This window comes from Apus apus, chromosome 4 (genome assembly GCF_020740795.1).
Source record: "Apus apus isolate bApuApu2 chromosome 4, bApuApu2.pri.cur, whole genome shotgun sequence".
NCBI classification, from domain to species: Eukaryota; Metazoa; Chordata; class Aves; order Apodiformes; family Apodidae; genus Apus; species Apus apus.
In genome coordinates, this window is record NC_067285.1 from 15236088 (window position 1) to 15263740 (window position 27653).

The 27653-nt window shown below is 37.2% G+C and overlaps 1 protein-coding gene across 2 annotated transcripts in view; it reads left to right on the top strand.

Annotated features, from left to right (window-relative positions):
• Window positions 1-24461, top strand: part of LOC127383976 (gamma-aminobutyric acid receptor subunit pi-like) — a 46948-nt gene extending 22487 nt beyond the window's left edge. For both annotated transcript variants that reach the window (XM_051617799.1, XM_051617798.1), the window contains exons 4-10: window positions 901-968; window positions 2296-2513; window positions 3133-3215; window positions 7701-7838; window positions 17465-17617; window positions 18481-18674; window positions 23921-24461. In XM_051617799.1, coding sequence (XP_051473759.1) covers window positions 901-968; window positions 2296-2513; window positions 3133-3215; window positions 7701-7838; window positions 17465-17617; window positions 18481-18674; window positions 23921-24232 — 1166 coding nt within the window. In that variant the 3' untranslated portion in view covers window positions 24233-24461. The remainder of the gene's footprint in view (window positions 1-900; window positions 969-2295; window positions 2514-3132; window positions 3216-7700; window positions 7839-17464; window positions 17618-18480; window positions 18675-23920) is intronic.
• The last annotated feature ends 3192 nt before the right edge of the window (window positions 24462-27653 follow it).

Below are 27653 nucleotides of genomic sequence, written 5' to 3' on the forward strand. Positions count from 1 at the left end.
TATTTCTGCATTTCTCAGTACTACATTCTCTGCATCTTAATCACTTGGAACAATGCACTTATTTTATGGGAATTTCTATGTACATGTACTCTGTTAATCATTCTGCACGTATTCAACCAGGAATAATGTTGTGTTTCTATGAAAGCCCTGCACAAATTCTGCATTTTAGAATGTGCAGCTGGTGATCTGACACTGTAAAATGCACATTGACAAGAAAATGGGAATCTGAGCATACTAACATTACAATGACAGCTACTTAGGTAAGACATTTAATCACACTGAATAAACCTTCAGCTGATAGTAATATTAAAAGGAGAATAAATAGTTTTGCTTTATATATGCAAGTAAATAAGTAACAAATTAACAGTTGATGGTCAAAGTGAGACATCAAAATGCAGTGACACAATGTAGACAATATATTCTTTAATAGGCAGGAAATAAAGTCACTCAGCTATCCTGTCTGGATATTAACCGTATGACATTGCCAGGTGCGACTCCTTTATTTACTAACATCTGATGGCCCAGATGTTGCAACTGGAAGAATGCTTTCCACTGCTCTGCCCCTTGGAGCAGAAGGGTGTGCTGTACTGTGGGATTGAACTTCTGGACTTTTTTGGGCAACAATTCCCCCAGTGCTTTGTTTCTGGAAAAAAAACAATCATATAAACCATGAAATATTTAGGGAATAAAGCATGTTGATTAGAATCGAGATACTGTTAGTATAGAAGTATTATATTTTGGTTATGAAATTGTTAAAATTCTTTCATAATCTAAATTTGAGGAATATTCCTTTTAAAAAAGCCACTAAACATTTAGAAAAAAACCACAACAGATCGTATTGTCTAACACCGAGTATTAAAGAATAGTGTCCTAGACTCCAATTTTCTTTTTTTTTTGCAGATGGTCCTGTGTCAATTGGAATGAGCCTGGATGTTGCAAGTATTGATACAATATCAGAAATAAATATGGTATTGTAGCTTTTAGTCTTTTTTGTTTTGCTTGTTGATAAGCTAATGTCTTGTGTTCACAGCTGCTGACAATGTGACTTGGAGACTTTTCTCCTTACGCAGTCAGTGTGTTAGGAGATGGAATTTTATTTTTCACTACAGTCTGTAGTTCTAGCATCATAGTAAGTATAGAAATGCAGATGTAAATCACACATCTCTCAGATACAAACAGAAATTTAGTACTGAGCATTAATCTTAATGAAAGGCATGTAGAGCAGTATTTGTTTTCCAGATGAAATGTCTGAATGTTTATATTAAAGATATATTCACTTTGGGACATACTGACTTTGAAGCCACTCCCTTTCCTGGTGATTAGACACAATGATTTCATACTATTTTTCTTTTTTCTGTTACTGTCACAAGTTCATTTATTCCAGCTGTTTTTCATTACAGTTCTATAATTTCTTTTTGAACAAACCATGAAATAGTCTGTGCTTTTCTAATTAAAGATCATCCATTGGTACGTAGCAATAAAAGACCAAATTAATTAATCAGATATTCAATATAAGAAAATATTTGTACCTCAGGATTTCATTACTCAGGCTTCTACAGAGGCTGAATATTGGAATCCCTCTGTATTCACTAAGTACTTAGAAAGGAGGAAGTAAGGTTAGAATTTAAGATGAACTTACACTGATAAAAACACACCATAAAATCAAAAGTTGTTAAACAAGGTGCTAAGAAATAGTGTGATTTCGGTGTAAGACTACAAAGCATATTTGAGGTCTTGATAAATTTGACAATATTTTTCCCTTGTGATACTGAAAGGTTAATTTCTGCTAAAAGAGGTTGATTCCCTTTCTGTTTCGCTCACTTCTTTTGTCCTTCTGTCTACCTGAATTTATACAACCTTTTCCAAAGTTTTATTTATAATTGAATTATTTAGTAGTTTATGTGAACAAAAATGATGTTTGTGACCACTTATATAAATAATTCTAAAATGTAAAGATTTGTAAGCAGATAATCTGGCTCTGTAAAACTCTGATGACTTCAGCTAATTTATAGCCCCACACTTTGGCCATCAGCTTTTCCTGTAAAATTCCAGTGACCGTAAGAACAAAATCTGCTCCAGATAATATTTCTTAATGATGTCAACCTCACATCAAGTGCTGGAAAATTTGGCAGTACAAGAGCCAGTACAGCTGCTCTCAGAGTGCCAGCATTTAAGAATGGGACACGGAGAGCCAGAGGCTATTTGTGCCCAACAGCTGTGTCCATATGCTTTTGTAAAACAGAATGTAATACAGGCTTGCTCTATATTATAGTTGTTTTTTTTTTCCTCTTTCAGGACTACACAGCCACCATATTTTTAAGGCAGCGATGGACGGATGAGAGACTTTGTTTTGATGGTAATAAGAGTTTAAGCTTAGATGGTCGACTTGTGGAAATGCTTTGGGTACCAGATACCTTCATAGTTGATTCAAAAAAGTCTTTTCTTCATGATATCACTGTTGAGAATCGTCTCATAAGAATATACCCTAATGGAACAGTCTTGTATGCCATACGGTATGTATATACTGCATGCCAGCCTGTATTTGGCTTATATTTTAAACTTTCCAGCTTAACATAATTTTACGCTTAAGAAACTGATCTATTTTTAACAGTATAATGTGCATGGTCTTGTAGTTGTACAAATATGTAGTATTTTTTACCAATATGGTTAAAATCTTAAATGTAATAGCAGGTCTCCTTCTCTTTGCTGAATAGACCCTTTTGTTTTCCTGTAGATCAAATACCATTTGCCATTCCAGTTTTTTGCAGTGAAGTCATCACAGAGGAAAACAAGATGTGATGGTCGATTTGCATTATTTACTATGGATTATCCTTTAGAATAGATTTTGATAAATATAACACAATTGCAAAATATCAACACAGTAAAATGCACATTGCAAGTGAGAAAGGAGCAAGGGGTGACCTTTTTATACTGCCACTGAATTCAGCTGTTCTGGAGTGGTTTCATGTTTGTGATGCTATTACTCTACCTCTAACAGCAAATGCTGGAATTTTCTCCTCACAATAGCTATTTGCCTGCAATATTAGTTCTAGAAGGATACATGGCTTATTTTTACTGATAAACAATTTTGTCCTGTCTAGAATAATCAATACTTTTTTTTTTACCCCCAAGGATCACCACAACTGTTGCATGCAGCATGGATCTCACGAAATATCCAATGGATAAACAGACATGTACTTTGCAACTGGAAAGCTGTAAGATGCTTACTACTTATGGTTTTTATACAATTAGAAATTGATCTGTGATCTTTTTCAAGAACTGCTAGATGTTATTTTCAAAGAGGGGCAGTATGTGACCAGTCCCTGTTGAATACAATAGTGTGTGTGTGTATGTATATGTATAGTATCTGTATAAATGTAGTATCTGTATACAAAGATAAATGCACGAGGCATCATTGAAATTAGCATGGCAGTACTGAAATGATGCCATGCTATTGATGTTTAAACAAAATCTCAGTAGATTATCATAAACCTGGTTTGCAGCACATCCTGCAGTTATTCTGTTGGTCTTCAGGGGGAGTTCTATGAGCAGATACTTGCAAGCACAGCCAAGAAAACATTTTTACTTGTTTTTCAGAGTATGTATCTCCTCCTCCCACTCCCTTTCCCTCCAAGGCACAATTCCTTTAGGAAAGAAAGAAATTAAAATAAAGCTTATTTGTAAGGCACAGAGCGAATATTTAATCAATTTACTGTCTTCATACTGAAGAAAGTAATTGCATAGACAGTTTTGTTCCAAGGTGGATATCTACAGATCTTTCTGTGATTTATTTGTCTCTGTGCCAGTGCCCTGGGAAAAAACTTCATCAATTGTTGAATCAACACTAAATATACCTTTATAGGTTCTTATCTTAGTATTCAATGTTCTAATAATTTTCATTAGTTATGCTTTCTAATACTTTGTAGACATGGTTACTTTGCAAATACCCAAACATGCATGTTTATAGTTAACTTGCTTTTATTCCTGCTAAGACTCTCTAAAATATTTTTGCATGGGATAATGTGAAAGGATACACAATCATGTAAGATGAAAATATATGTTCAAATATATTTCAATATATACTAAAAATATTTTGGAAGGTTTTTCAGTAATTGTCAGGTTTTATTCTTTACCATTTCAGACCTGTGTATGGGTTCTTTCTCTTGTTGGTAATGACCAATTAGAAGATTACTGCACAGCTTCACTTGAGGCAGAGCCACAAAAGAAATAAACCCCAAAACCTTTCTTACAGAGCAGTCCATCTAGAATCAACATCTTAATAGGATCTGTTTAACAAATAGTGATTTCAATTAGAATTAGTATTTGTCTCTAATTTATTTTCCTTTTGAAGTGCATATTAGTAAGTCAGTGCCTATGGTTTTACATCAGCAGCATTGCCTAATGAGTAATTTATTATTTTCTCCAGTTCCAGATAAATATATGTCCCATGAGTACTTAAATTAATTTGACAGGGTTAAAAAAGGGAAAATTCCCTATATAATTAAAAATAAGCATTTTTTTAGTTATTCCATCTGCCTTTTCAACAACACACGAGTGTCTCCTGTCCACGGGGAAAACACAGTAATGTCATCACAAGTGCTCCCATGACACTGGTGTTTAGTTTTAAAGAAAACAGCTAGAAGCAATAAATGCCAAAAGAAAAAGTTTGCTTTTAGTTGTGGCCCTTTTTCTTCAGTCTGGGTCTTTTTTCTTCAGACTTGTGGGTCTGCTGGAAATTGTTCTTGTTCCTTCATGAGATAAGCTATGTCAATTTGTACAGGAATAAAGACATCATCCCAGAATACTGCTTGCAAATACCACTAACTGGAATTATGAATTGTGAATGCAAACATGGAGACACTGTCAGAGAATTTGTCATTTATAAATAAAATGTAAAATATATAGCAGATATTTGAGCAGAAACAAAGTATTAAGGCTTTCATTGAGTGATTGCTAATGTAAAGACAAACATGACATATTATTAAGTAATGGCTTTACACAATGAAGCATTCCTAGTGACCTTAACGATGTGTTATTCTGCCATTAGTAGTTAATCACATTTGTTGACTTAAACTTTCTACACAGCAAAATACGCTTCACCCAAAATGTCTAATGCTTCTTTCCCCTGTTATTGCAATGCTCCAGAAGGTTGCACAGGCATATGTCAGGAGACAGATGCCGCTCTGAGTCTCTGATATGACAGATGTGACATCTGGGAACTTGGAAGGCTTCTGACTCAATTGGTGCTGTTGAGGGGTTCCTGCTCCCTGCCATGTGGCAGGGAACACCACCATTCCTTCACACTGGGCTGAAGGCTTTTTGTCTTCCTTCTCCCAAACCCTTTGCCTTCTTGCCCCCCCCCAGCCTCCAGTCCAAATACATATTCATGTTTTGGGCCCACCTCTGAAATTCTATTTCCTTTTTGAACTTGTCCTTTAAATTATTCAGTGAAGAACCATGTGAAGGCACTTAACTTGTGCTTGACAATCAGGGGAAATTAAAATTAGTAACAGAAAGGTAAAGAAACTCATTTGTATTTGGCATTATGAATGTTTAAGCCCAAATTTACTATTCTTGCAGTTAACCCTGTTGACATTAGCTACTCACACTATATCAACGAAATACAGGAATGAGATATTTTGGGCTTGAGGAATTAGAATGAAAACTCAGTATCATGTAAAAATAATAGAGATTACTTGTAAAAGCCAAATAACAGGTCTTAAGGATTTTGTCTATATAAATTTTGGAAGCATTTTGTAATTATTAAAATGTTCATCCCCTGAATAAAAAATAATTTTATGCAGAGGGAGTAGTGTGCTATGTAATTAACTTTACTGACTATTAGGAAGACTCTCCCCATAGAAGTTCTTCACAAATAGAGTTTTGAAATTAGTATTTTCAAGGAACTTTCATAGGAAGGATCACCAAAGCCTACCAGTCATTCAGCTAATGACACCACTTTGGAATAGAAATCGTTCCATTAAAACAAAACAACTTCCATTTGAAGATAGGCTTGTTATTACCCATCCAGGCACAAAAAATTCCTCCCATCTCACACAACTTGGAAGACTCAGTGTCTTGAAAAAATAAATAATAATTAGCTGTGGTACTCTGGAATTTATTTAAATATCTATGGTTCATTTATACTGAAGGAAAGTAAAATTAATCCATGCACATGATCTTGCACAGAAACTGCTTCTATAAACTTCATTATTTTGACTGAGGACAATACAATAATTTGTTTGTAGGAAATATTACTTTAGTCTTTCATCTCCCAAGTTTGGGAAATTTCCCAGCACATGGTTTTAGAGAATCAAGAACTTAGCTTTTTTGCTTTTGGCTTAGTCTTTTGACACAACAGAATTTCGGTTTTAATTGCTATAAATGGGACAATGTGGGCAGAGATCCTTGGTCATGGTACCTTTTCAGAAGACTGTCAGTGATAGTGAAACAACTTAAAGAATGGTCAGGGAAAGAATTTCTTGGTGAAATTGTAATTTTAACAGGCAGCCTGTGCAGTGTTTCCTTGAAATTAAGTTTCTGAACTCCTGTTTTTCCCTGCATTAAATGGTTGTAGGAAATAATTTATCTTTTGTCATTGTAAGAACCAAAGCCACTAACTTAAAAATATAAAGATGCTCTTTTTTTGGTTTATTGCACCTCTTTTTCTGTGATTGTAGAGCTTTGTTCTTTTTGCAGGATATACCCTTGGGCAATGTATTGCATTATTGTTTCACATTGCAATTTACTTACAATTGACTGGAGTCTAAAAATAATCATCAGCGTATGTTTCTGTCCCTTAAGCTTAGCTATTAACTTACACGATATAACTCTGTCAAATGCAAGAATGATTGATGTAAGTAAGCTAAAGGAAAAAATGTTCAAATGCTCCCTGTTAACATGTAAATTACATTAACATAATCTTGAATTAATCACATTCACTAGACTGAAAATTGCCTGCCTTTTAATATAATGGGAAGAAGCTATAGAGGTATTTTAGCTATGATTGTGCTGCATATTGACGAGTGCCTGCAAAATACAGTTGCATTCTGATAGATGATTCATGTCCCATCTCAGCTCCTAATGATTATTTGAAGGTTAAGAGGAAATCTGCTGGAGCCCTTGAAGCATGCCATGCTGTTGAACCTGCAGAGGTATCAGCGTCTAAGCTGGTGTCCTTGGGAAGCACCCTAACTCCTAAGCCAAAATGTTGTCCCAAGTAATGGCCTGAGCACGGTGCCAGCTCCACAGCCCTACTGCTCTCCTCACCCCTCCTTTCTGTGGGAACAGGGAACAAATGCACTGCATCAGGAGACAGCCACCTGGGATGCAACAAAGGACACGCTTAATGTTTAGTCCAAATGCTGGTGATGCCATAATCTATTTAAACTGTATTTCTTTAAAGCTTAATAACTTTTGCCTTTCAAATACCATGTGGTACTAATCTCTTTTATTAGCTTGTCATCTATACTAGAATAAAAGGCCACCACCAAAAAAGTCAGCTTTTAAATGGTAAGACTTTGCATGTTACTGGGAGTTTTGATGCAGACAGGCATTACATTCTGCCAAAACTGGTCATTGTTTATGTCTGATTGTACTTTCAGGCACACAAATAAGAAACAGCTGAACCATAAGTGTGTTCAACACAAATTAATTATTGTGTAAAATAAATGCTTTTGTTGGCTTGTGTATCACTACAGGGGGTTATAACATCAATGATGTCATTTTTTACTGGACCAGAGGAAATGATTCAGTTCGAGGTTTGGACACACTCCGGCTGGCACAGTATACTATAGAAGACCACTTCACCTCTGTCTCTGAAGCAGTATATGAGACAGGTAAAAACACCATCCTAATGCTTTCTGTGTAGAGTTTGGAATATGGCTCTGAAACAGAGCAGCATTAAGGAACTGAGCACATTGCTTTCTCTTAGCATGACAATTGGCATTTTCTACTAGATTGCATTCTTGAAACCATACATACTTTTCCAGATGTTACCAGCAGAGAGCCAGCTAATGTAAAGGTTGAAAGTTTCTGAGCATTTCTGTACCTAAATTAAAGAATTATATCCAGGAGATATAATTCCAAGTAAGATCAGGGAGAGCTCTTGTGAAGGAAAGAGCCTGTAAAATGGGCATTTAAACCAGAAAGAGGCCAGGCACCTGGGTGCCAGCTCAGAGCAGCTCTCAGCTTTCCTGGAAATAGTCAGTGTCTCTATTAGGCAAGTCAAAACCCTCTATTCAGCCATGGAAATTTCCATTAATATGCTGGGTGCTTTTACAAGTGCAAGAAGTTGGGTTTCATGGCCAGTGCTTGTCAGAGTTGCCCTTTATCTGTAGCAGCATCTATCTAGCCTGGTGGTCAGCAGAGCACAGATTGCCCAGTTTGAGGATCATCTGCCCGGGGAAGGGTCAGAAGCATTTCCACAGATGTGCTCTTCTGGTAGTCTTAGGAAATTGCTGTAGAAAGCTTCCTCTAACTGCAGGACTTAACCTCATGAAAGAGTCTACTCCTGTTTATTTTTCAAAAATTTTGAAAGGGCTTTCAGAGAGTTCAGGATCTGTCAAACCTGCTTTCTGCTCTTCAAGTTAACCTTAGGTCCTTCATTGCTGTTCTTCACTGCATACTCAGTTTCTCTTCTGCTCAAGCCAACATGCCAGCCAGAGGGATGATCTTTAATTGAAGACACACAGATCCTTCCAAGCTGTAGTTTCACCAGAGGATATGTTACTAGTTTGGAATCACAAATATGTAGTTTCTCTGTTTCATTGTTGGATACTTCTCCTTTAATAATTCAACAGAGAGAAACTTTATGATATAATTTCAGGTATTAATTCGGGCTAAAAGTCAAAGTTTTCTAAATGAATATGAATTAGAAATGAAACACATACTAGCAGGCTCCAGGATCACAAAGTATCTTCCTACTTAGATAAGTGACATCTGCTTGCCTTCCTTCTCTTTACAGCTTCTGGGTAAGCAACATCAGGTTCAATCAAAGGAGAATAATCCTTTACTGTTTTTCTGCCCAGAAGGGTACTAGAACCAGGAAGGAGACACAGGAAACTTGCTTAATTCTTACTACTTTCTATTATAGAGTCCAGACTCTATAGATTTTAAAAAAAGGTTATGTTATTTTTTACCAAATAAAATAGAACCAATTTCCAATTATAACTGAAGAGTCATGATCAGGTGAACTGTGCTTTTCTTTTTAGTAAATGATGCTGTCTTCCTTCCTTTATGTTGGCAGGAATCCTATATATAATGTCAAAATCCACTTTTTAATTATACATTGTAACACATGCAACTTCATTAGATTAAAATTTCCCACACCTGCTTGTTTCAATTCCCCTGTTCAGGAAAGCCACATTATCAAGGGTTATGCATTACTTTTAAATGAAATCTTGTAATCCTCTTAATTTTCTATTGAGTTGTAATGAATTAGGTGCTATTTTCTACACCTTTTTTTAAGGAAAGCAGTGCCTGCCTTAGCCCATATTAAGAGAAAAAAGCGACCAGATTATAAAACTATATAATCAGTTTTGAAATGAAAAATGTTGCTTTGCATTTCCTTAACACCATTAATAGATATCTGAGAGTTTTTTTATAAATAACAGTTACATTGTAAATAATAGTTATTTACAACAGTTATAATGCAAAAGCCTAGAGCTAAAGATATGTAAGAAGAGCTGTGTGTAATATTTCCTAGCACAGCAAAAAAAAACAATCAGGATTTGATCCTCTGTGAACTTTCACAGCCCCTGTACTGTCTGTTCGAATGAAATATGTTACAACAATGCATATTGTGAGCCCAAGTTCACATACAGCCACTGACAGAGCCAACTTTAAAATGTAGTCAGCAAAATTCCTGCATAAGTAGCTTGAATACATTTAAGAGAAGGACATTGTGGATTAATCTGTTTATAGAACAGCGTGTATCACATCATACTAATCACATTATTGTAATCACATAGTAGTAAGTCACATTGAATAATGTTAGCTAGGGTGCTGGTTAGGGTGTGGTTTGATTTGATGTTGATACAGACCAATTTCATTTTGGACATGGGTAAAGTAATTGCAAGGACTGCTTCCTTACATGTCTTTTACTGTAGTCCTTATTCTGCATACACTGATGCAGTCTTGGACCCCCAAATGATGTCTGTGCATCAGTGGCTGCTGGGTTTTTATTTTTGCTGTCTAGCCAATACCACCTGCATTCTCAGAGTAATAAACAGTGATATAAAAACCTTGCCTTTCTTATTGGAAAAACATAAAAGCAATGAAAGACTGTCACAGTCTAGCTTTTTGTGTAAATAATCATAGAAATAAGGCTGAAATACACTTTAAGAATTCATTTAATCTATTCTCATGTTGCAAGGCAGGGTCATCTATATCTACAGCCTACTTCCTGACAGATGTTTCTAGGAGTAAGTTAGACAAGCCTCCAAAGTGTCTGCTTCATCATCCCTAGATGATTTTTTTTCTAGCTATTGTTATCCACATATTTTCCTCATGTCTAATCTAAAGCTCCCTTGCTGCATTTCCAACCCATTATGTGGATATAGAAGAAAAATTTCCTGTTATTTTTCAGCAGCCCTTTCACTATTTCGGGACAGATACATCTTTTCTAAGACCAACACTTCTTTAAAATTCATATAAAGTTTTCTAGGTCTCCTGTCTTTGCTATTCTCCCATCAAATTTCTCCTATCTTTGCTGATGTGCAACACCCAAAACTGGGTCTCCTGTTCCCATCAGATATTCTCCGTAGAGGGAAGGGTTTACTTAATGAATTTAATGAACTCTATTCCTCTTTAACCAATCCAGGTTGATATTTGCTTTTCTTGCAGAAAATTTCTGTGCATTTTGGACCTGATTCAGCTTGCAATTTGTTCTAGTACTCCACCTCTTTTATTGCCCTGTTGCCACATATTCCCTGTGCTCTGTTTAAGGAGCCAGTAATTCCCATCTGAGTGCAGGACTTTGTACATCCTTTTGTTAAATTGCATCTTGTTTTACTCAGGCTTTTGAGATGATTTTCAACACTAATAATGTTCTTCTCTGTGCTGACACTCCTCTCTTAAAAGACACTTGATATGTCATCATGTTTGCTAGTGAGCAGTACTGGGCACAGGACAGACCTCATGTGTTCCCACTTGATAAATTATTCTATTTTCACAGTAAGCAATAGCCAATTCATCTCAATTAACATTTTTTTATTAGAGAAAGAAGAAAAAATGTCATTGAATACTTGAGGCTAATTGGCTGTTGATAGCTTTTTCTCTGGCCAGCAACTTTCCTTAGTCTTCCTCTGCCTACTGAAATCCTCCTGCCAAGTCTTCAGCAGCAGCAGGAATGAAGAGGCTCAGCTTGCTCAGGTCTCCAGCCTGAGCTCAGTTGGCAGGGAAAGTTATGTTAGGCAGTCAAGGCTCTCAGTGCACTTCCCTGCCTAGAAAACCATGAAGTCAGCAAAATAATATATTCACATGGTATTAGTTCGGCAGAATAGAGGGAAAGAAGAGACAGGAGTATAAGGACAGTCTCCTCTCCTTGATGTACAAAGACCAGACATTTGCCCTCTTGAAACAGACTGCAAAGGGAACTGGGTGCTGTTCCTCGTCTGCAGTCACTGCCAAGGTTTTGATGTGTGATCACAAACCCTGCTTTAGCCTCCTTGGGCTAGAGGCCTTGTTGGACCTTGTTTGTCTATGCAGTGTTGAAACTCTGCTGAGCCCTGGCCACTCCATGCTACTGGCTTCTCAGGTGGGAGGTGAAGAACAATCCAGTAATGAGTTGCTGTTATTTATAGTTAGTGATCTGAAAATCGAAAAGTATATAAACTGTATATAAACCATGCAGGGTGTATGAGTGTGTATAAATGTAACAGATTTCTACACAGAGTGTATGTTAGTCAGTCTTTCTCTTGAAATAGAGACATTACCTTGCTTTGTCCTATAGGCCCATCTGCAGTTTCCCAAGGCTTAGGAGATTTCTCAGTTAACAGTCAAAATTTTCTAGCATTTTCAATTTTTCTTTTTTGAGGTACGTTACATTGAGAAACTTCTCTCATTCCCTTTATCAGTTCTTTTATATCCTGAAATTGCTCTCCAGTTGTTATTCCTGAGAACATCATCTTTGCCATGCAGGGCTTACAAACAACAACTTTATTCAGTATAATCTTATCTGGAGAGTCTTTGGTCAGCCTCACCTAAGATTCAAGCAGTTACATATACACGTGTCTGTTACCACGTTATGTTCAACTTACCTATCTGAGCTCATATCATCACTCTTTGTAAGCAAGGTTTTCCCCTTGAGATAATCTTGAAAGGTTTTCTATTTTGAGTTGCTTTTGTGTTGCTCCTGCAATTCAGAACAGTTAGAAAGAAAACAACAGTTTTGGAAAGTGCATTGGAAAAGTTACAGTAACAAACACACAAATCCAATTAAAGGAATGAATATCAAGGATATTAAGAGGCATTTTCTTTAACTTTGGGAAGTTCTTTGTCATATAGATAGAAATAGACACAAACCCTGGAAAAACTTTCTGTGGCCTCTTTGTTTTGTAAGTTTTTATTTTTGCAGGTAAAGTGACTGGGTAAATATCTCTGCACACAATTGCTACAAGAAATGGTTTGTTAAATTCTTTGGAAATTTTAATTTCAAACTCATGTTTTGTAAACCATTTTTTATGAAGATGAAACACATGTTGAGAATCCTGCCCTGATCTGTAATTTCCTTAAGTTCACCTCTGAAGAACAAGTAGGAAAACAGATATTCTATAAGATCTTGGCTTTAAAGAACAGAAGACTATGGTGTTTGCTTCAGAGAGAGACAAAGGAGCTGTAATAACATATTAACAATATATACTGGCATCTTTAGCATCCTACATCAGGCAGAGAACTACATTCCAGTTGCACAACTTATTTTTTGGGTAAAAGTGAGGATGCTACCCATACCTTAGTGCATGTGTTCATTGTGAACAAGCAATAAGAAAAAAGCATACTGAAACCTACACTTTCAGGACATAGTTAAGGCAGTAAAATTCTATTTAAAGCTTTCCTCTGCAGTGCTCTTTTAAGGTGCAAGAAGAGAAGAAAATGATGCATTGCTAGAGTTATACTGGTGTGCTTGTGTGAGATGGGCATCACACATTTTAGCAGGCACCCAAGAGGTTAGCATACATATTTCATGATAGAGAAGAATGTGCTCTTTGTGCCTGACTGCACAGCCCTGTGCAGGGTACCAAAGTGCTTCTTACATACAGAGTGATGTAGAGCAGTCTTTTACTGGAGTTCATCAAAAAGTGCACAGAAAGGAACTGTGGGGAGGATGCTCCCATCTCATCACCCTAGAATGGAAGTTAGGAGCTGCCGACAGCATTTGTAGATCATCAGTCCTTCCTTCAGGTGCTTCTGCTGTGACTGTCCACTGGGCAGAGGGCAGCAGGAAAGACCAGAGATGCAGCATTCTGCCATCAGCTGGGAACAAATTCCATAGAAAAATGGGATAATAAAAAATGGATGATGTTGGTGATAAGGAAGCCTGTTTGTTTAGGTTTATATCTCTTTCTCAGGCAGTACAACAATTGTTAGTGTTGATAAAATCATCACTGTTACGGCAAGATCTATACGACATGGCAGATAGGCAGGGCTATTAGAATAATAATATTCTAATAAATTAGAATATTGCTTTTAGGAGTCAAAAGCCAAACTTCAAAGGAAAATTATAAAGCGGTACAAACCAGCTTTTCTTGCTTTCAGAAAGGTCTGCCTTAGACCTAGAGCAGCTTAGTTACTGGGAAAGAGTCTCTGCTGATATAATTTTTATGATGCAAAACAAAAGTAGCCAGCTGGAACCAACAGTAACTTGATTTTTTTCACTCTTTGTACTTCCTAGAATACCTCTTTTTAAAATTATTTTTTAAATCAGTAGATACAGTTAGAGTTGGTGTGGAGACTATAACATGCTACCCAAGTTTGATCTTCATCTACAAGGTAGAGTTGCTGTCTGGTTTTCTACTTCTTCCCTCTAGTAAATTCTGTAAAGCCCAGGTAATTCAGCTTAATTTTCTTTCAGTGTGGGATGACCTTCTGGTGGGTTTTGAGTGTGTATACTGACAATAATTTAGGTTCAGATTCATCTGAGTAACTGTTAACAGAGTAATTTGATACTTTGGTAAGCACTAACACTTTGCCTTTGCTGTGGAGTTAGCTATCTGCACAGAGATTGTTTTCATCCCATTCTCAAGTCACAGCAGTCACACACTGAGGTGTCATCCATCATGAGCCAGAAACTTGAATGAGGAAGCATCTTCTTTTTTTAATGCAAACATTTTGTTGTCAGTAAGACTCAAGCAAGGGATAAACTTGACAATTTGGAGGAGTTAACTTGAGCTGTGCTTGAGTTACTTCTAGTAAAGCCAGGACTAGGATTACATTAACCTGTTTCACTTTTGATCTGACTGATGATGCCATAGTCTCAGATGTGCAAGCCAAAGACAATGAGGTTCAGCGTTACTGCCTCATATGCAATTAACGTAATAGGAGAAGCAAATCTGTTTCTTTTTAAAGATAACTTTTAGTACATGTGGAATGTAGATGAAAAAAGGACTGTAACATTCCCCTGTCTTAATTTTTTCCCCATTGCTTATTTCTTTACTTTTTCCTGAGTACTTTCAGTTTATTACAGGAGGAGCTCATATGAATTCTATACATAGGTTGCTTCAAAATTTCCATTATAAAAACTTTTCTGAACTCTTTAGAGAAATGCTGACACTTTTATTATCATGTCCATGATGTGTCTTTGGATTCTGGCAAGATAGAAAGCCTTGAGGTTAGAGAAATGCCTTTTCTTTTTTCCCCGAAAAGCCACTCAGCTATAAGCTGTTACATCTCTATTTCTCTTTGTTGCTCACATTGTTTCAGAAATTTCTGGCATCAGGAAAGGTAACACCAAAGAACACAGGAACTTGTCTACACTTCAAAATTGTAGTGAAATGGCAAAGTGTGACTTTCAAGTTTGATGTTTTGAACTAAGTTCCCATGTACACACTTGACTTTTATACTAAAGTGTACAAAGATGCAGTTGCAGGGTGCTAAGGAGGAGAGGATGTTGCTGTGTGGCTGCTGTGCATGGGCTATTGCAGAGTCTTCCTTACAGACAAGCTGTAAGGCTGAAGTCCAGGAACCCCCAAGTGCCTGTGGTGCTTTGTGGAAGCTTAGTCCTGTCTCTTTACTTCCCTTAGCTGGGTACATGGCACCACATCCTTCCCTATGGTCATCACAGAACCATAAGGCAGCTTTTGTGGAGAACTCAGTTTCCTGCTGATGGTTTGCACCCTCTGCACTGTGGGTTGACACCCTTCCCTCACTCATGGTGGCTTTGCAATTGTGCTTTGTGTGCTAACTGCAACCATGCTACAGTAATGACAGTTTGCTGTACAAACACTGCAGAGAAAATCTTGTCTTTCTATTTAAAAGTTAAATAGCAGTGTAGAAGATTGCAACCAAAATTAATAAAATCCTTAACAGTTTTCATTAAGGTTTTAAACGCTTGCTCTCTCACACTAAGAAGCCACAGTTTTACAATTGCCTGTACAATCCTAATTCTCTTTCCCTAAATATGCTTTATGCTATAGTCTTTTATTGTACAAACTCAGTGATTTTTCCATAGCACTCGTGCTTGATTTATTGCAAGGATGAGTGCAGATATAAGCAGAAGTAATGTTGTGCAGTCTACTAGGTTTTTCCACTTCCTAACTTTTGAGAGCTTTGCTTTCATGCTTTCATCTGCTTACACATAAAATCACTTTTGGGTGACGAAAGTAACTTTTACTGAAGCATCTCTATTAGTAAAAATTACAGTATTGATAGAGGTACACTGATATAAACTTTCTCTTTTCACATAAAAATGATGAGAACAATATAAATCATCTTTGTATCTTCTGCCTTCTGTGGATGCTGCGTGTCTTGATACCCTCAGCTTAAGTCTGGATGTTTGTATGAAAGGTGAACTCTGACCCAATCAAAGTGATTGAGTTCAAAGCAAGGCATAACTGAGGAAATGTAGTGGCTTGTGATTAGGGTCAGACTACATAAACTAGTGATTCTTTCTGTTTTTAAAAGTTCTATGAAACGTTATTGTTCTCTGGATGCAATTTATATAATACTTTAAAAAATGGAAATTTAACCGTGCATTTTCTAACCTGGGAGCAAGAAGGCATTTTTTGACATCCATTACTTTTAGTTCAAGCTTTTAGAAGTACTCTTCACTGACTCTGTGTCTCACCATGCACCTGAGGGATGCACAAATAGCACGTCTATGCATATATTGTTGTTTCTAAAGTGCATTTACCCTTATTCAGTTTGGTCCTAACTCACACCACTCAGCATTGGAAACAAACATAGGTTTGGAGATCGTAATTTGTTGGATTAAAATAGATGAAGCCAAAGCTATCTGACCACAGTATATTCAAGCATTACACTCTCACTGATATTCTGGTTCCAGAATTTTGTTAAAATAACGATGTAAAAAACTTTAACACTTAATTTTGACTGTCAGAATAAAAAGTCTGTTCTGTCAATTTAAGTTAGTAAAAAGCAAGCTTTTGCCCTATTTTGATCTGTTTGACTGGTAACAATTTCAGATCCTGCACTTCTGTTTCCTAAACATAGCCAAATTTTGGTCAGTTACTGAGCTGGGTATCAAGTTCAGGCTGTGTTTACCAGTGTGCTGTTGTTCCCTAATGAAATAAAATTCTGTCTTTGGCTGTGGGCCCAAAATTTCATCTTGAAATCCCTCATTTAGAAGCAACTCACAACAGTGACACTACTCACAACAGCACAAACACTGTAATGCACTAATGTAAAGAAAAAAATTGATGGTGAAGATGCAAAGACACTGTTTTTTAAGGGGAATATAAGAGGCAGGTCAGCAGTGTCAGAGAAGGTACCTTTCATTCATATCTTGAGCAACAGTAAACTACAAGAAAAGCAGAATAAATCAGGTATCTGGAGCAGTTAAAGATAAGGACCCATGCTTCATAAACTTAAAATTGTTCTTGTGCTAGTTTGTATATAAATAATTGTGGTATTTCTTATGATTAGCCACAGCTAAATACATATATGATTTCAAATTCCCTTGCATTGTATTGTATAACAAAACATCCTTTCCAGATATTGATGGATTTATTTTTTTCTTCACTTATCCTCTGTGAATTTCCAATTCAAGGTGTCTTTAATGAAACTCTGGATGTGGTGACTAGGTGTTATATATTTTGATTTTTTTTTCCCTTCAATTCAATTTAAAGTCTTCATGACACAATTTTTCAGCACCGTCTTTAGTATTTTTTCAAGCTTGTTTTCAAGCTTTCACTGCACTGTAATGCATAAAAGTAATACAGGTTGATAATTAAAAGAACTTCTAATGAATTGCACTGCTTCACAGTTTTTTCCTCTGCTCTTTCCACAGGACATTATCCAAAACTAGTGTTTCACTTTGAACTCAAGAGAAATATCTTGTATTTCATACTAGAGACGTATGTGCCATCAAGCCTGCTGGTTGCTCTCTCCTGGGTATCATTTTGGATAAGCCAGTCATCAGTTCCAGCCAGAATCTGCATAGGTGAGAAACTGATAAAACAAGACAAACCAGGAGTTGGATCATTAAGAAGCTTTCTTTATGGCACGTCCATTTCCAGAAGTTGCGAGCACTTCTGAGTTTATGGAATTACTTTTCTGTCTTGCAATATGCAGTACGTCATGCAGATTACCCTTCAAGTATTGCTATTCTCTAACTAAAAAAATGTCTTTGGGAGCTACAGGAGACTTGCTGGCAGCAGAAGCTGCCAAAAACAAAGGGAAACTCAGTCATTTTGTAAATTATTCCAACTTATTCAAATACAGACAGAATGCACGGAGAGAATTGTGAGGCTTTTGTGAGATCTAATGTTACATGCTAATTAGTACATGAATAATAAGAGAATTATAAGAAATGAAATATAATTAATTACAAATAAAGGATTTTCTGAAAGGGAAAAAATGTAAGTAAGTTCTGATCAGACCACAGGTGGGGTGGGAAAAACCCTCCTACTTAACAGGGAAGAAAGATTCCTCATGAAAGGAGTCCAGGGGGCAACTGCACTCAACAAAATGTTACCAGAATGTTTTGAATGGGGTGTTTGCGTTGTACTGCAATTATAATGTGTTAATCATAAAAATACAGTCTATGACACCAAAATCTCTCTCTCCATTTTCATTTCCAGTCTTCTCAGCTTTACAAATAGTTTTCATGAGTGTTTTTAAGCATTTAACTGCAGGATCACAAGTTCATTCAAAAGCTTAATTTCCAAAACATGACACCATGTATGCTGTGGCATACTGGGAGTTCACAGAGCCTGGGTGAACTGTCTTGTAGCAGGGCCTTTGCTATAGAGACCTTCAGTGCTACCTGTGTTTTATCAGATCTTCTGTTTTTGCATTCCACAGGTGTTACCACAGTCCTTACTATGACAACACTGATGATGGGAGCCAGAACTTCACTCCCAAATGCCAACTGCTCTATTAAGGCAATTGATGTGTACCTTGGTATCTGCTTCAGTTTCATCTTTGGAGCACTGCTAGAGTATGCAGTGGCTCATTTCTGCACATTGCATCGACTCAGTTCCAAGGAACTGCCTAAGGTATTTAAATTCTTTGATTGTTTTCCTAAACACCAGGCTTCAATTATACCTGCTAAAGAGATGAATTATCTTAGCACTAATGGGATATGTATTTAAGGAAGTTTCTATTTTAGAATAGGTGGTGATAACCTTGAGAAGAAAAATACTTGTTTGTACACCTGTAATTTTTTGGAAGAGATCAACCAAACTGAAACACGCTGCCATAATCAGTCTCTCTTTTGGTGTGCAATTTATGGCCATTTATCAAACAATGTGCAATCACAGGCACTTCTTGTCTCCCCAGTAATGGCATGTGCTCACTTACTGTTCAAAAATCAGACTGAACTTGGTGACTTGACCTTATTGCAATATAGCAAAAAAGAAAAGATTTTATCACACTCCATTTATGAAACCTTCTGTACATGCAATGTACATGAGTCAGTTTACGAGCAGACAGCTTCACATATTAGGTGTACCAGATGCCTATAGCCTTCCACTTACTCCTTCACTTTCAACAGCTGCAGCTGAAAGTCAGACTGGGATTCACTTTCTGTTCTGTACCATTATTATGCCAGGACTTTTTGCTGCTCTACTGAGCTTCTCACAACTCTGAAATACGATGAAATACACTGAAAATAGAAAGGGATTGGATCGACACAGGCATTTTTGAACCTGGTGATTGTCACCTTGCTGAAATAATCAGGACAGGTTCATGAAGCAGTTTTGTCACATCTTCCATCTCCAGTGTTAGGACTGCTTTCATAAGCAGTGAAAAAGAAATCACAAGGAAGTTGGAAGCTGATTGTCTTGTAGCTTTTAATTATGGAACTGAAGCTAATGTGCATGGTAAAAAAGAAATTTTTAAGCAGCTTACGAATTTTCTGGACTAGTAGAAAAAAATTAAAACATGGAAAGTAAGAATAACAATAAAAAGCAGGAAAAAGTTTGGTTGAGTGCTGTAGGGATAAACAGCCAGAAGAAGAAAAAGAAAGATTGTTAACTGTTTAAGCCAAACTAGAACAGAGCATCACAAATGCCTTAGCGAAGCTCCTCAGTAAACTTGAGAAACAGGATATTGAGTTCAAGTGGAGTAGCTTAAAAACAATGCAGATCAGTAAGATGTGGCTTTGTTTTTTTTATGTCAGCAATTCATATGGGGTTTTGGCTGTTAGGATGAGAGAGAGGTTCTGTAAATGCACAGGAATATGTTCAAAGCTGTCATTTGATCTAGATGTGTGGAGAAGGACTGAAAAACATATACAAAGTTGAGCCACCCAATGGGTTTTAAAACACAACATCTAATGGGAATGCCTGCCCTTGGGAAAACACTCATTTTGAATGAGAATTTGAGTGGAAAGCCTGAAAGTAATTTTTCCTGGCAAGGTAGCATCAGTGGCAATTCCCTCTGAGCATATCTATCTTGTGAAGTAAGTGGTTGTCATTTTGTTCATAGAGCAGAAAAAAAAAAGGCTTATTGGAGGTTTGGGTAGGAAAGTAAAATGTTTCAGTGCTTGGATGATAAAGCATCTTTGGATCTGTAAAGGACACTTGTGACTGCCCTTGCCTTCACCTACCTGTGTCAGATTCCCTTTCATCTAGGACACGTGTCCTAGTGCTTGCAGATGGGGCAGACATGAGAACTCATGGGCTTGAAAGATGTGCATGGCAGTATGTGAAGCTACAGTGCTAAAATGAGGAAGGAAGGAAGATTTAAGGTACAATTTTGTGGGGGACTTAATGATTTAAAGAAACAGTCTAGCACTTCAGGCATGTTTCCTGCCTTCTGCTGCACATCAGGAGTGAGCAAGCCAGTCCAGCTCACTTCTTGCCCACACAAACACAAGCATATAAAGGAAGGGGCAGTTGATCCTAGATCAGCTCAAGACTACTGAATATGAAAATACCTGTCATGTCCTTTTCCAACTGTAGTCAAGGACTGCTACTGAGTAGGGTGCCATGGAGAGCACATCTGACTTGTATTTTTCATTTCTCACTGTGAAAAACAAAACATCACAAGAACAGAAGCAGCAGCTGAACTGTCACTGTCTAGCAGGTACTTTACAAATTTCTGTGAGTATCGTCACTGTAAATGAGTTCTCCTCATTATCATATTCTCTTGTGGACAGAGGTTAATTAGAAATCTCACTTCCCAATTTGTTATTCCCATGTGTGAGCTGACACAAAATTTGCACTCAGAAATGTGTAAATAAATGTAGGAGGTGCATTGAAAATGTAACCCTCTGCCTTGTGTAGGAGTTAATTGTACTGATGTGCTTCCCGGTTAGCTCTTTAAAGCAGTTGGGCACTGTCATATCATGTTCTTTTGAAGCTTTTGGGGTTGCCAGTTTAGAATATAAACTGGTGAAACAGCTCATCATAGCCACACTCTTGAAGTCTCTCAAATCATGTCAACCAAGATCCACAAAGACAGCTTCAAAGCAGGTGGAAAACCACCTGCTGCAAGGAAGATCAGACAGAATGTGCCATTCACCTCAACCATATAACAAAACAGATAAATACTCCTTGGCCTTCATCTGTCTTTCACCTAAACCTCTGCCTTTCATTTATAAAGGATAGAAGTTTGAAAACTGATAGTAAGGTTACGAGGACCATGTTCAGCCTAGGTGACATTTCTGTGGAAGCATCCTGCAGTCTTTCTTAATGCTGAAGAAGCTCTATCAGTACCACACTCTAGGCTGAAGTCTTTTAAATCTTGCACGTCTTTGTTATTCCATGGAAGTGGCAGTTTTTCTCAATTCTGTTGGCTGTTAGATGTCAGCAAACACTTTGGTTAATGTAAACAGCAGCCTCAGTAACACGTGCCATATACGGTGCTTTCCAGGTGATGTACGGTATCTTTCTGTGGTAGCCAAACAGAGCCCTTCTTAATGCCTGCTGCCATTTTTTCATTGACAGCTGAAACCCAGAAAAAACTTAGTCTGACATTTATTAGGGCCAGTTGAACACTTGCAACACAGTTTTACCCCCTATAATATCAACCAGCTTAATCCTTCATTGCATTCTGTTCTCCATAGCAAGTTGGAAAAGTCCCTTGATAATCCCAGTTTATAAGACTAGGTTTTCTTATAAAATTGCTGTTGTGGTTCTCCTGTAGATTAGCTTTCTTTTTTTTGAAGCAGTGTGATACAGTACTTGTGCTGTGAACTTGTCTCTGTTCTGTGAGAGCAAACGTACTCAAGTACATACACACTGTGTGTGGTATTTTCTGCTTAAGTAATAACTGCCTCTTGGGGAATAGGAGGGAGTTAAAACCAGCCTAATGAGGCATCAGCCTCCTGCAAATTTTTCACATGCGGTTGTGTGAAAAGAATAATGGAAGTACATGGTGTCCTTTCATGCTCTGCAGTAAAACTGATTCTATACAACTTTTAGCCAGCCCTACCTGAGAGAAATATAGACTCTTACACTGAAAAATGCCCCAGATCCTGCCAGTTTTGAAGTATAGATGTTGTTTTGCTCTTTTTTCCCTCCCTAAAAATTGAGAGCCATGGAAAAAAAAGTCAGGGCTCATCTGGCAGATTTCTTTATTAGCTTTTGAAGCACTGAGTGCGTTCGCTTGGCGGTTGCTCTGGTGCCTTGTTTCAAGTGCCAGACGGTGCTACAAAGAGTCCTCTGCCACCCCTGGCACTTCCCTCGCCTGCATGAACTTTTTAAAGCAGAAGAGCTGGATATTTATAACAGTGTTAGGCCCCAAGTAAAACTCCAGGTTTGAATTTTAGTACTACCCTGGGGTTGTTTAAGGTTCAGACTCAAATTTTATGGATTGATCCTCTTTTTCTAGCTTCATCTATTCTGCTTCACAGATTGACAGCAGTCTGAGTCCAGACTCTGCTGCCATTTTCAAGGACATTACTAATTTTAGATGAAGAAAGGCTCAAGAACTGTGCCATCAACAAGTACCCTGGGCAGAAGAGGAATTCTGCACTAGCATGGAGATCACTTATGTGGCTTAATGAGCTTTCTTTGACTTTAATAGCTGGGATATTTCTAAATGTGTTTTTTTTGTGTGGCCCCATGTAGGGCTGAACATCGTAACTTTTCTAAAGTTTGTCCTTGTCTTATCTATTTTTTTCTCATGCTGCAAATGCAAAGAGCAAATAGGTCAGAGGAAAGAGAATCTGCCTTCTTCATTTCACAAATAAGTTTTTAGCCTTTTCTTGTTTGTGTGCCACTCACTGATTGGGAAGGTAATAAAATGATCAGGAGAAAATTAAAAATGTATGTACACTTGCTTGACTGAAAACAAACCCTCCTTCAACTATACAAATTTGGGTTTAGTTTAGATGTGAAGTTGGAGCCAATATTTCTAGTTTGGATCTGCTGATGTTTCTGCAATAGCCCAAACCAAGCTAAATACCCCAGCACTTTCAAGAAAGTTTGTGTTCAGAGCTGAAGGTGCAGCTGATGTCTATTCCTGTGTCGTCTGAGTCAATAACAGAAAATCTGCTGGCTTCAAAGGGTGAAGATTTCATACATGAACTTCATGGCTCTGAGCCATTTCTAATCAAAGAAACAAAAGCCACCAAAAAGGCTTATGCAACATTCTCCAAAGAACTGTCTCGATGCAGTGAAGCGCATAAAAGTGTGCTTGACCTTAGTAAAACTTTGAACTTAAAGTATGGATTCAGGACTTGAAACAAAGTAGTATGCGCTATTTAGTATTGAATTAGTTGTGGGGTTTTTTCCTCTTTATGATCCTCTTTTTTGTGCTGTTTGTACTTTTTTTTTTCTTTTTTTCCTTTTGATTTTCGTTACAAAGTGATGGAATAAAGCAGCCAACTGCACAGAAGGGAAGTGTCTTATATTCTAGGGTGCTTGATTTGGGGTGCAATCAGCTTGAGTAGCTGATCTAGCGACTCCCCCCCTTCTCCATCTCGGTCCTGGGGCTTACTAGACACTGACCTTTGCGAGTGTTTTCCCTGAACAGAAGACATCCTATTGTTGTGCATTTCTCTGATTTGCTGCTGTCTTCAGTAAAGCTTAATGGGCTGTATTTGAACAAATTGAGCTTTGCTCAACAGTCCTATGAATGCTTTTCTGGTAAGATGTTAAGACAGTGTTTTTTCTGTAAATGAAGGCTTTGAAAGCTGAAAGGAGCTGCCTGGTGTGTGTAGGTGCTGACTCTTGAAATCAAAAGAGCAAGCTACAGGAGGAGGCATAAGAAAAATCTTATTATTTACTGCAACTCTAAAGTAAAGAGGTAATGAAACGTGCACTCAAGTACCTGCTGTTTTGTTTCCTGTCAGGATGAAGACGAAGAGGCTGAAGAAGAGAGGAATGGAGTCCTGGCAGCAGTTGCTAATAGTTGCAGTGCCCCTGACAATACGAACAAGGCTGATTCAAACCAGAGCAGCAAAACCCTCACTGAGGGAAAAAGGGAGAGAAGTAAACACAGTGGGTGTAGTTCACCAATGTCAATAATGAGAAGACTTTTCTGTATCTCTGATTGCTTCCGTGTTAAAAATCCTTACCACATAGACAACTATGCCAGATTTTCTTTTCCGTTATCATTCATCATAATTAATGTACTTTATTGGGTATATTATTTGTATTTCTAAGTATTTTCATGTGTAAAGTTGGTTAAAGTTTAGAAAGTGGAAATGAGAAGGGAAGTTGCAGAATGATGAAGTTGCATTTGGATAAAGGGATATGAAAGGGCATGCCATTTTTTGAAGCAATTCTAAGTTTCTTGTTAACTCACTTTTCCACTGTTAAATGACTGTCACCCAAAACTGACTTTCCTGTTTGCGTGCATGTCCCATATTAAACTATTTATCAAAGGCCAGTAAGTCCCTTTGTAATATTTTAATGATCAGCTTTGTAAAGTAAGAGTTATGTACAGTTCTTTATGAACTGCACTGAGTATATTTAAAAAGAAAAACAATGAAGTGTTCTTTTCCTGCTATGCTTTCAGGATTCAGTTCCTTCTAGCTTTGCCAATATTGCATAAATTTTCCAGATTATATAAGAAAATGTATAATTGCAGATCAAAGTGTTTTTGCTTCATAGCAAGAAACAGCTTTGAAGGCATGGGCTACCAGCACAAATCAAACAATACAGTAATCTTTGCAAGGTCAGTAATATGTATTGAGACTCTTCCCTACATCTTTGGATAGAGACTCTTATAGACATCAATGGGTTTTCTAATAAGTGCAGAGCAGAATATATATGCCTAATTTTCAGCCTAGCAAATTCTTTTTGAGTCACTTGCCATTAAAAATTTCATGTAAAGATGGAAAAGTTTACTACTTGAATTGTAAAGAAATACCCTGGATATGCAATAACTCTTAAAGAAAAAAGGGAAGGTTTTACACAGATGAAGTTATGACTCACATGAGAGATTGTTACACTTGATGAAAACCATAACAGTCTTTCCGAGTGATTACTTCACTGGCAGATACTACAAAAGACATTGATATAGCAGCCTGTTTCTTATACTGCAATCTAGAGTTTAGAAGTAATTATTATACCTTTCTGACCATAATATATGTGTGGATTGCATATAAATGTATAAATGTGTATATGTGCTTTTATAGACTGTGTAGTTTGACATTTATGATGTTCTGACCCACTGCACATGCACCTTTCTGCCAGAGTGCTGCCTGTAAAGAACATCATTACATGAGAAGAAAAGTGCAAAAAACCAGTGTGGGTTAAATTTGCCTCCCCCTCCAGCTGAATCCATAAAAATCATTGCACACTGGCAAAAAAGTATTAGGTCAATAAAATCCTTTCAGTATTTTTATTTTCTAAAGAGGTTGAGCAGTGAAAGCTTCTCTACTGTCATCACCAATGCCTTTAGCAAGGCTTATTGAGACAATATGAGTTCAAGAACAGTCCAATTACTTTTGGTACCTTGTGGCTCTTCTGACATTGATACAAAAATGCATTCAAGAAATCAAACCAAGATTGCCTGTATTAAGGATGAGCCAAAACCCCCCCATTTTATATTTAACATTCTGCAGCTGCAGACTTTATAAAAAAAACCCAATACAACACCCACTTTTTTTTTTTTTTAATTTAACATTCTGCAGTTGCAGACTTTATATTGCAGTCTGGAAGTTTAGAAGTGCTTATTGCAAAGCTTATTATAAAGCTTAAATACTTTATTAAGGAAGAGATTCAATGAGATTTTTTTCTTGGAATTGAAGTGTGGAACTGGACTCTCAGATCTCTTTCCAATTCTTAACTCTCATAAAATTCACAGAAGCCATATGGTCAAGCTCTGTATTTAGTTTCTTATATTTGAAGTTTACATGAATCCTGATTATCTTCAAATAGTTATCCTCAGGTTGCAAGTTACCTGTTGTGTTAACACTAAATTTGGGATTTATATTTGCTACAAGCATAAAGTAAGCATTTAGAGTTTTGTAGCTTCTGATTAATTTGGAGGTAATTCTCCCTAAATGTTCTTTTAGAAAGCTGTTGAAGGTCTAGACATCTTTATTTACAGTATATTGAGTGATAATAGGGTCCGTTTCCCCACTAATGTGCTAATTGTTAGACACAGAAGTCCCTCATATTTTCATGAAAGAATAGACTGCACAGCCAGATAATTTCTTATTCTGCTTTTCATAATTCTGCATTAATTACTAACCTGAAAAGCTAAACTTGGTTTGACATGAATTTGTGTAAGTAAAAGATGTTCCCTTCAGGGGACAGAGGAACAGATTTTCAGGGCAGTGTATGAAGAATGAACAGCATTTAAATTATCCCATTCAAACACAGAACCGTCCCTGGAAACTATCAGATTCCTTGGAGTTAGCTGGAAAGGCTCTTCTAAGTAAGTGGCATTTTCAAACAATGCATCGAAGGCTACAACTCAGAGGTAAATGAGAGATGGAGTGGTCTCTTTTGGAGCTAAGATCAGGAGCCAAAGCTGAGGCACTCAGAGCTGGCCTCCGTAATGGGAATGGCTTTGTTTGCACACCTGGTGAAAAGGAACAGGGAAAGACCTTGGACTTTCTGCAATAATTTTGTGGTTGACAGATGTCTTTTGCTTACTTTGATTTTAATGTTTTCTAATAAGGGGCCTTCTCAGTCTCACAATTCAGGAATGTCCTGTTGTACTTTGAGGCCTCTTGAGGCACATATACAGCAATGGGCATGAAGCTGAGGGAGAGGGGAGCAGCACGGTCTGAGGATGCACCTTCATGTAATTTACTCTGCTGTTAGCAGGAGCTGCGCTATTTTTGATGTATACGAAGGCAGCAGCCAGCCCAAGGAACACATTTCCTTTTTCAGTGGAATATCTACAAGCCTGGTCTCTTGGTTTAGCAGCCATCTCACTGGCATATAAGCATTATGCAGACTAGAAAAACATTCTGACTTCGGTAAGCTCTTTGGTAATATTTTCATTCTTAATGGAAAAGTAAATCTATTATGAAAATAAAATCCCTTGCTGAGATATTTCTTTAAATATAATGTGAGTTTTTTGACATTTTAGATGTTTGAAGGCACTAATCCTTGCTACCTTTCCACTTTGGCAATTATCCAGTGTATTTCTTTGATTCAGCTATGTTGTAGGCAAGTATCTCATGCAGCCTGCTTACTGGTATGATAGTTGGGATGTTTTGAGAGTATTTGAAACATTTCAATCAAAAAGGGAGTACTGAAAAAGGTAACATTTTAGAACAGACGTTCATTAGCTCTTTCATAAACTAAGAACATTTTAAATTAATGTCAGAACATCTATTTTAAGACATAAGCAACTGAATACTCCATCTGAATACTCCAGTCAACACATACAGCAAGCACAATATAAGGGCACCCATGTGTTATTCTGGGTACTGATTTTCAGCACAGTGGCCTTCTTTATTATCCACGGAGCAGTAACCTAAATAGCTCTGTACCTTTCCTTGCAGGACTCTTCATTGTTTGTGCTAATTATTTTAAGAGAGCTGTTATGTATTTTGGCATGGGAAAATGTATTTTAAAAAATGATGCCCCACATCTGCAGTTCAGAAAGAAATTATCAAA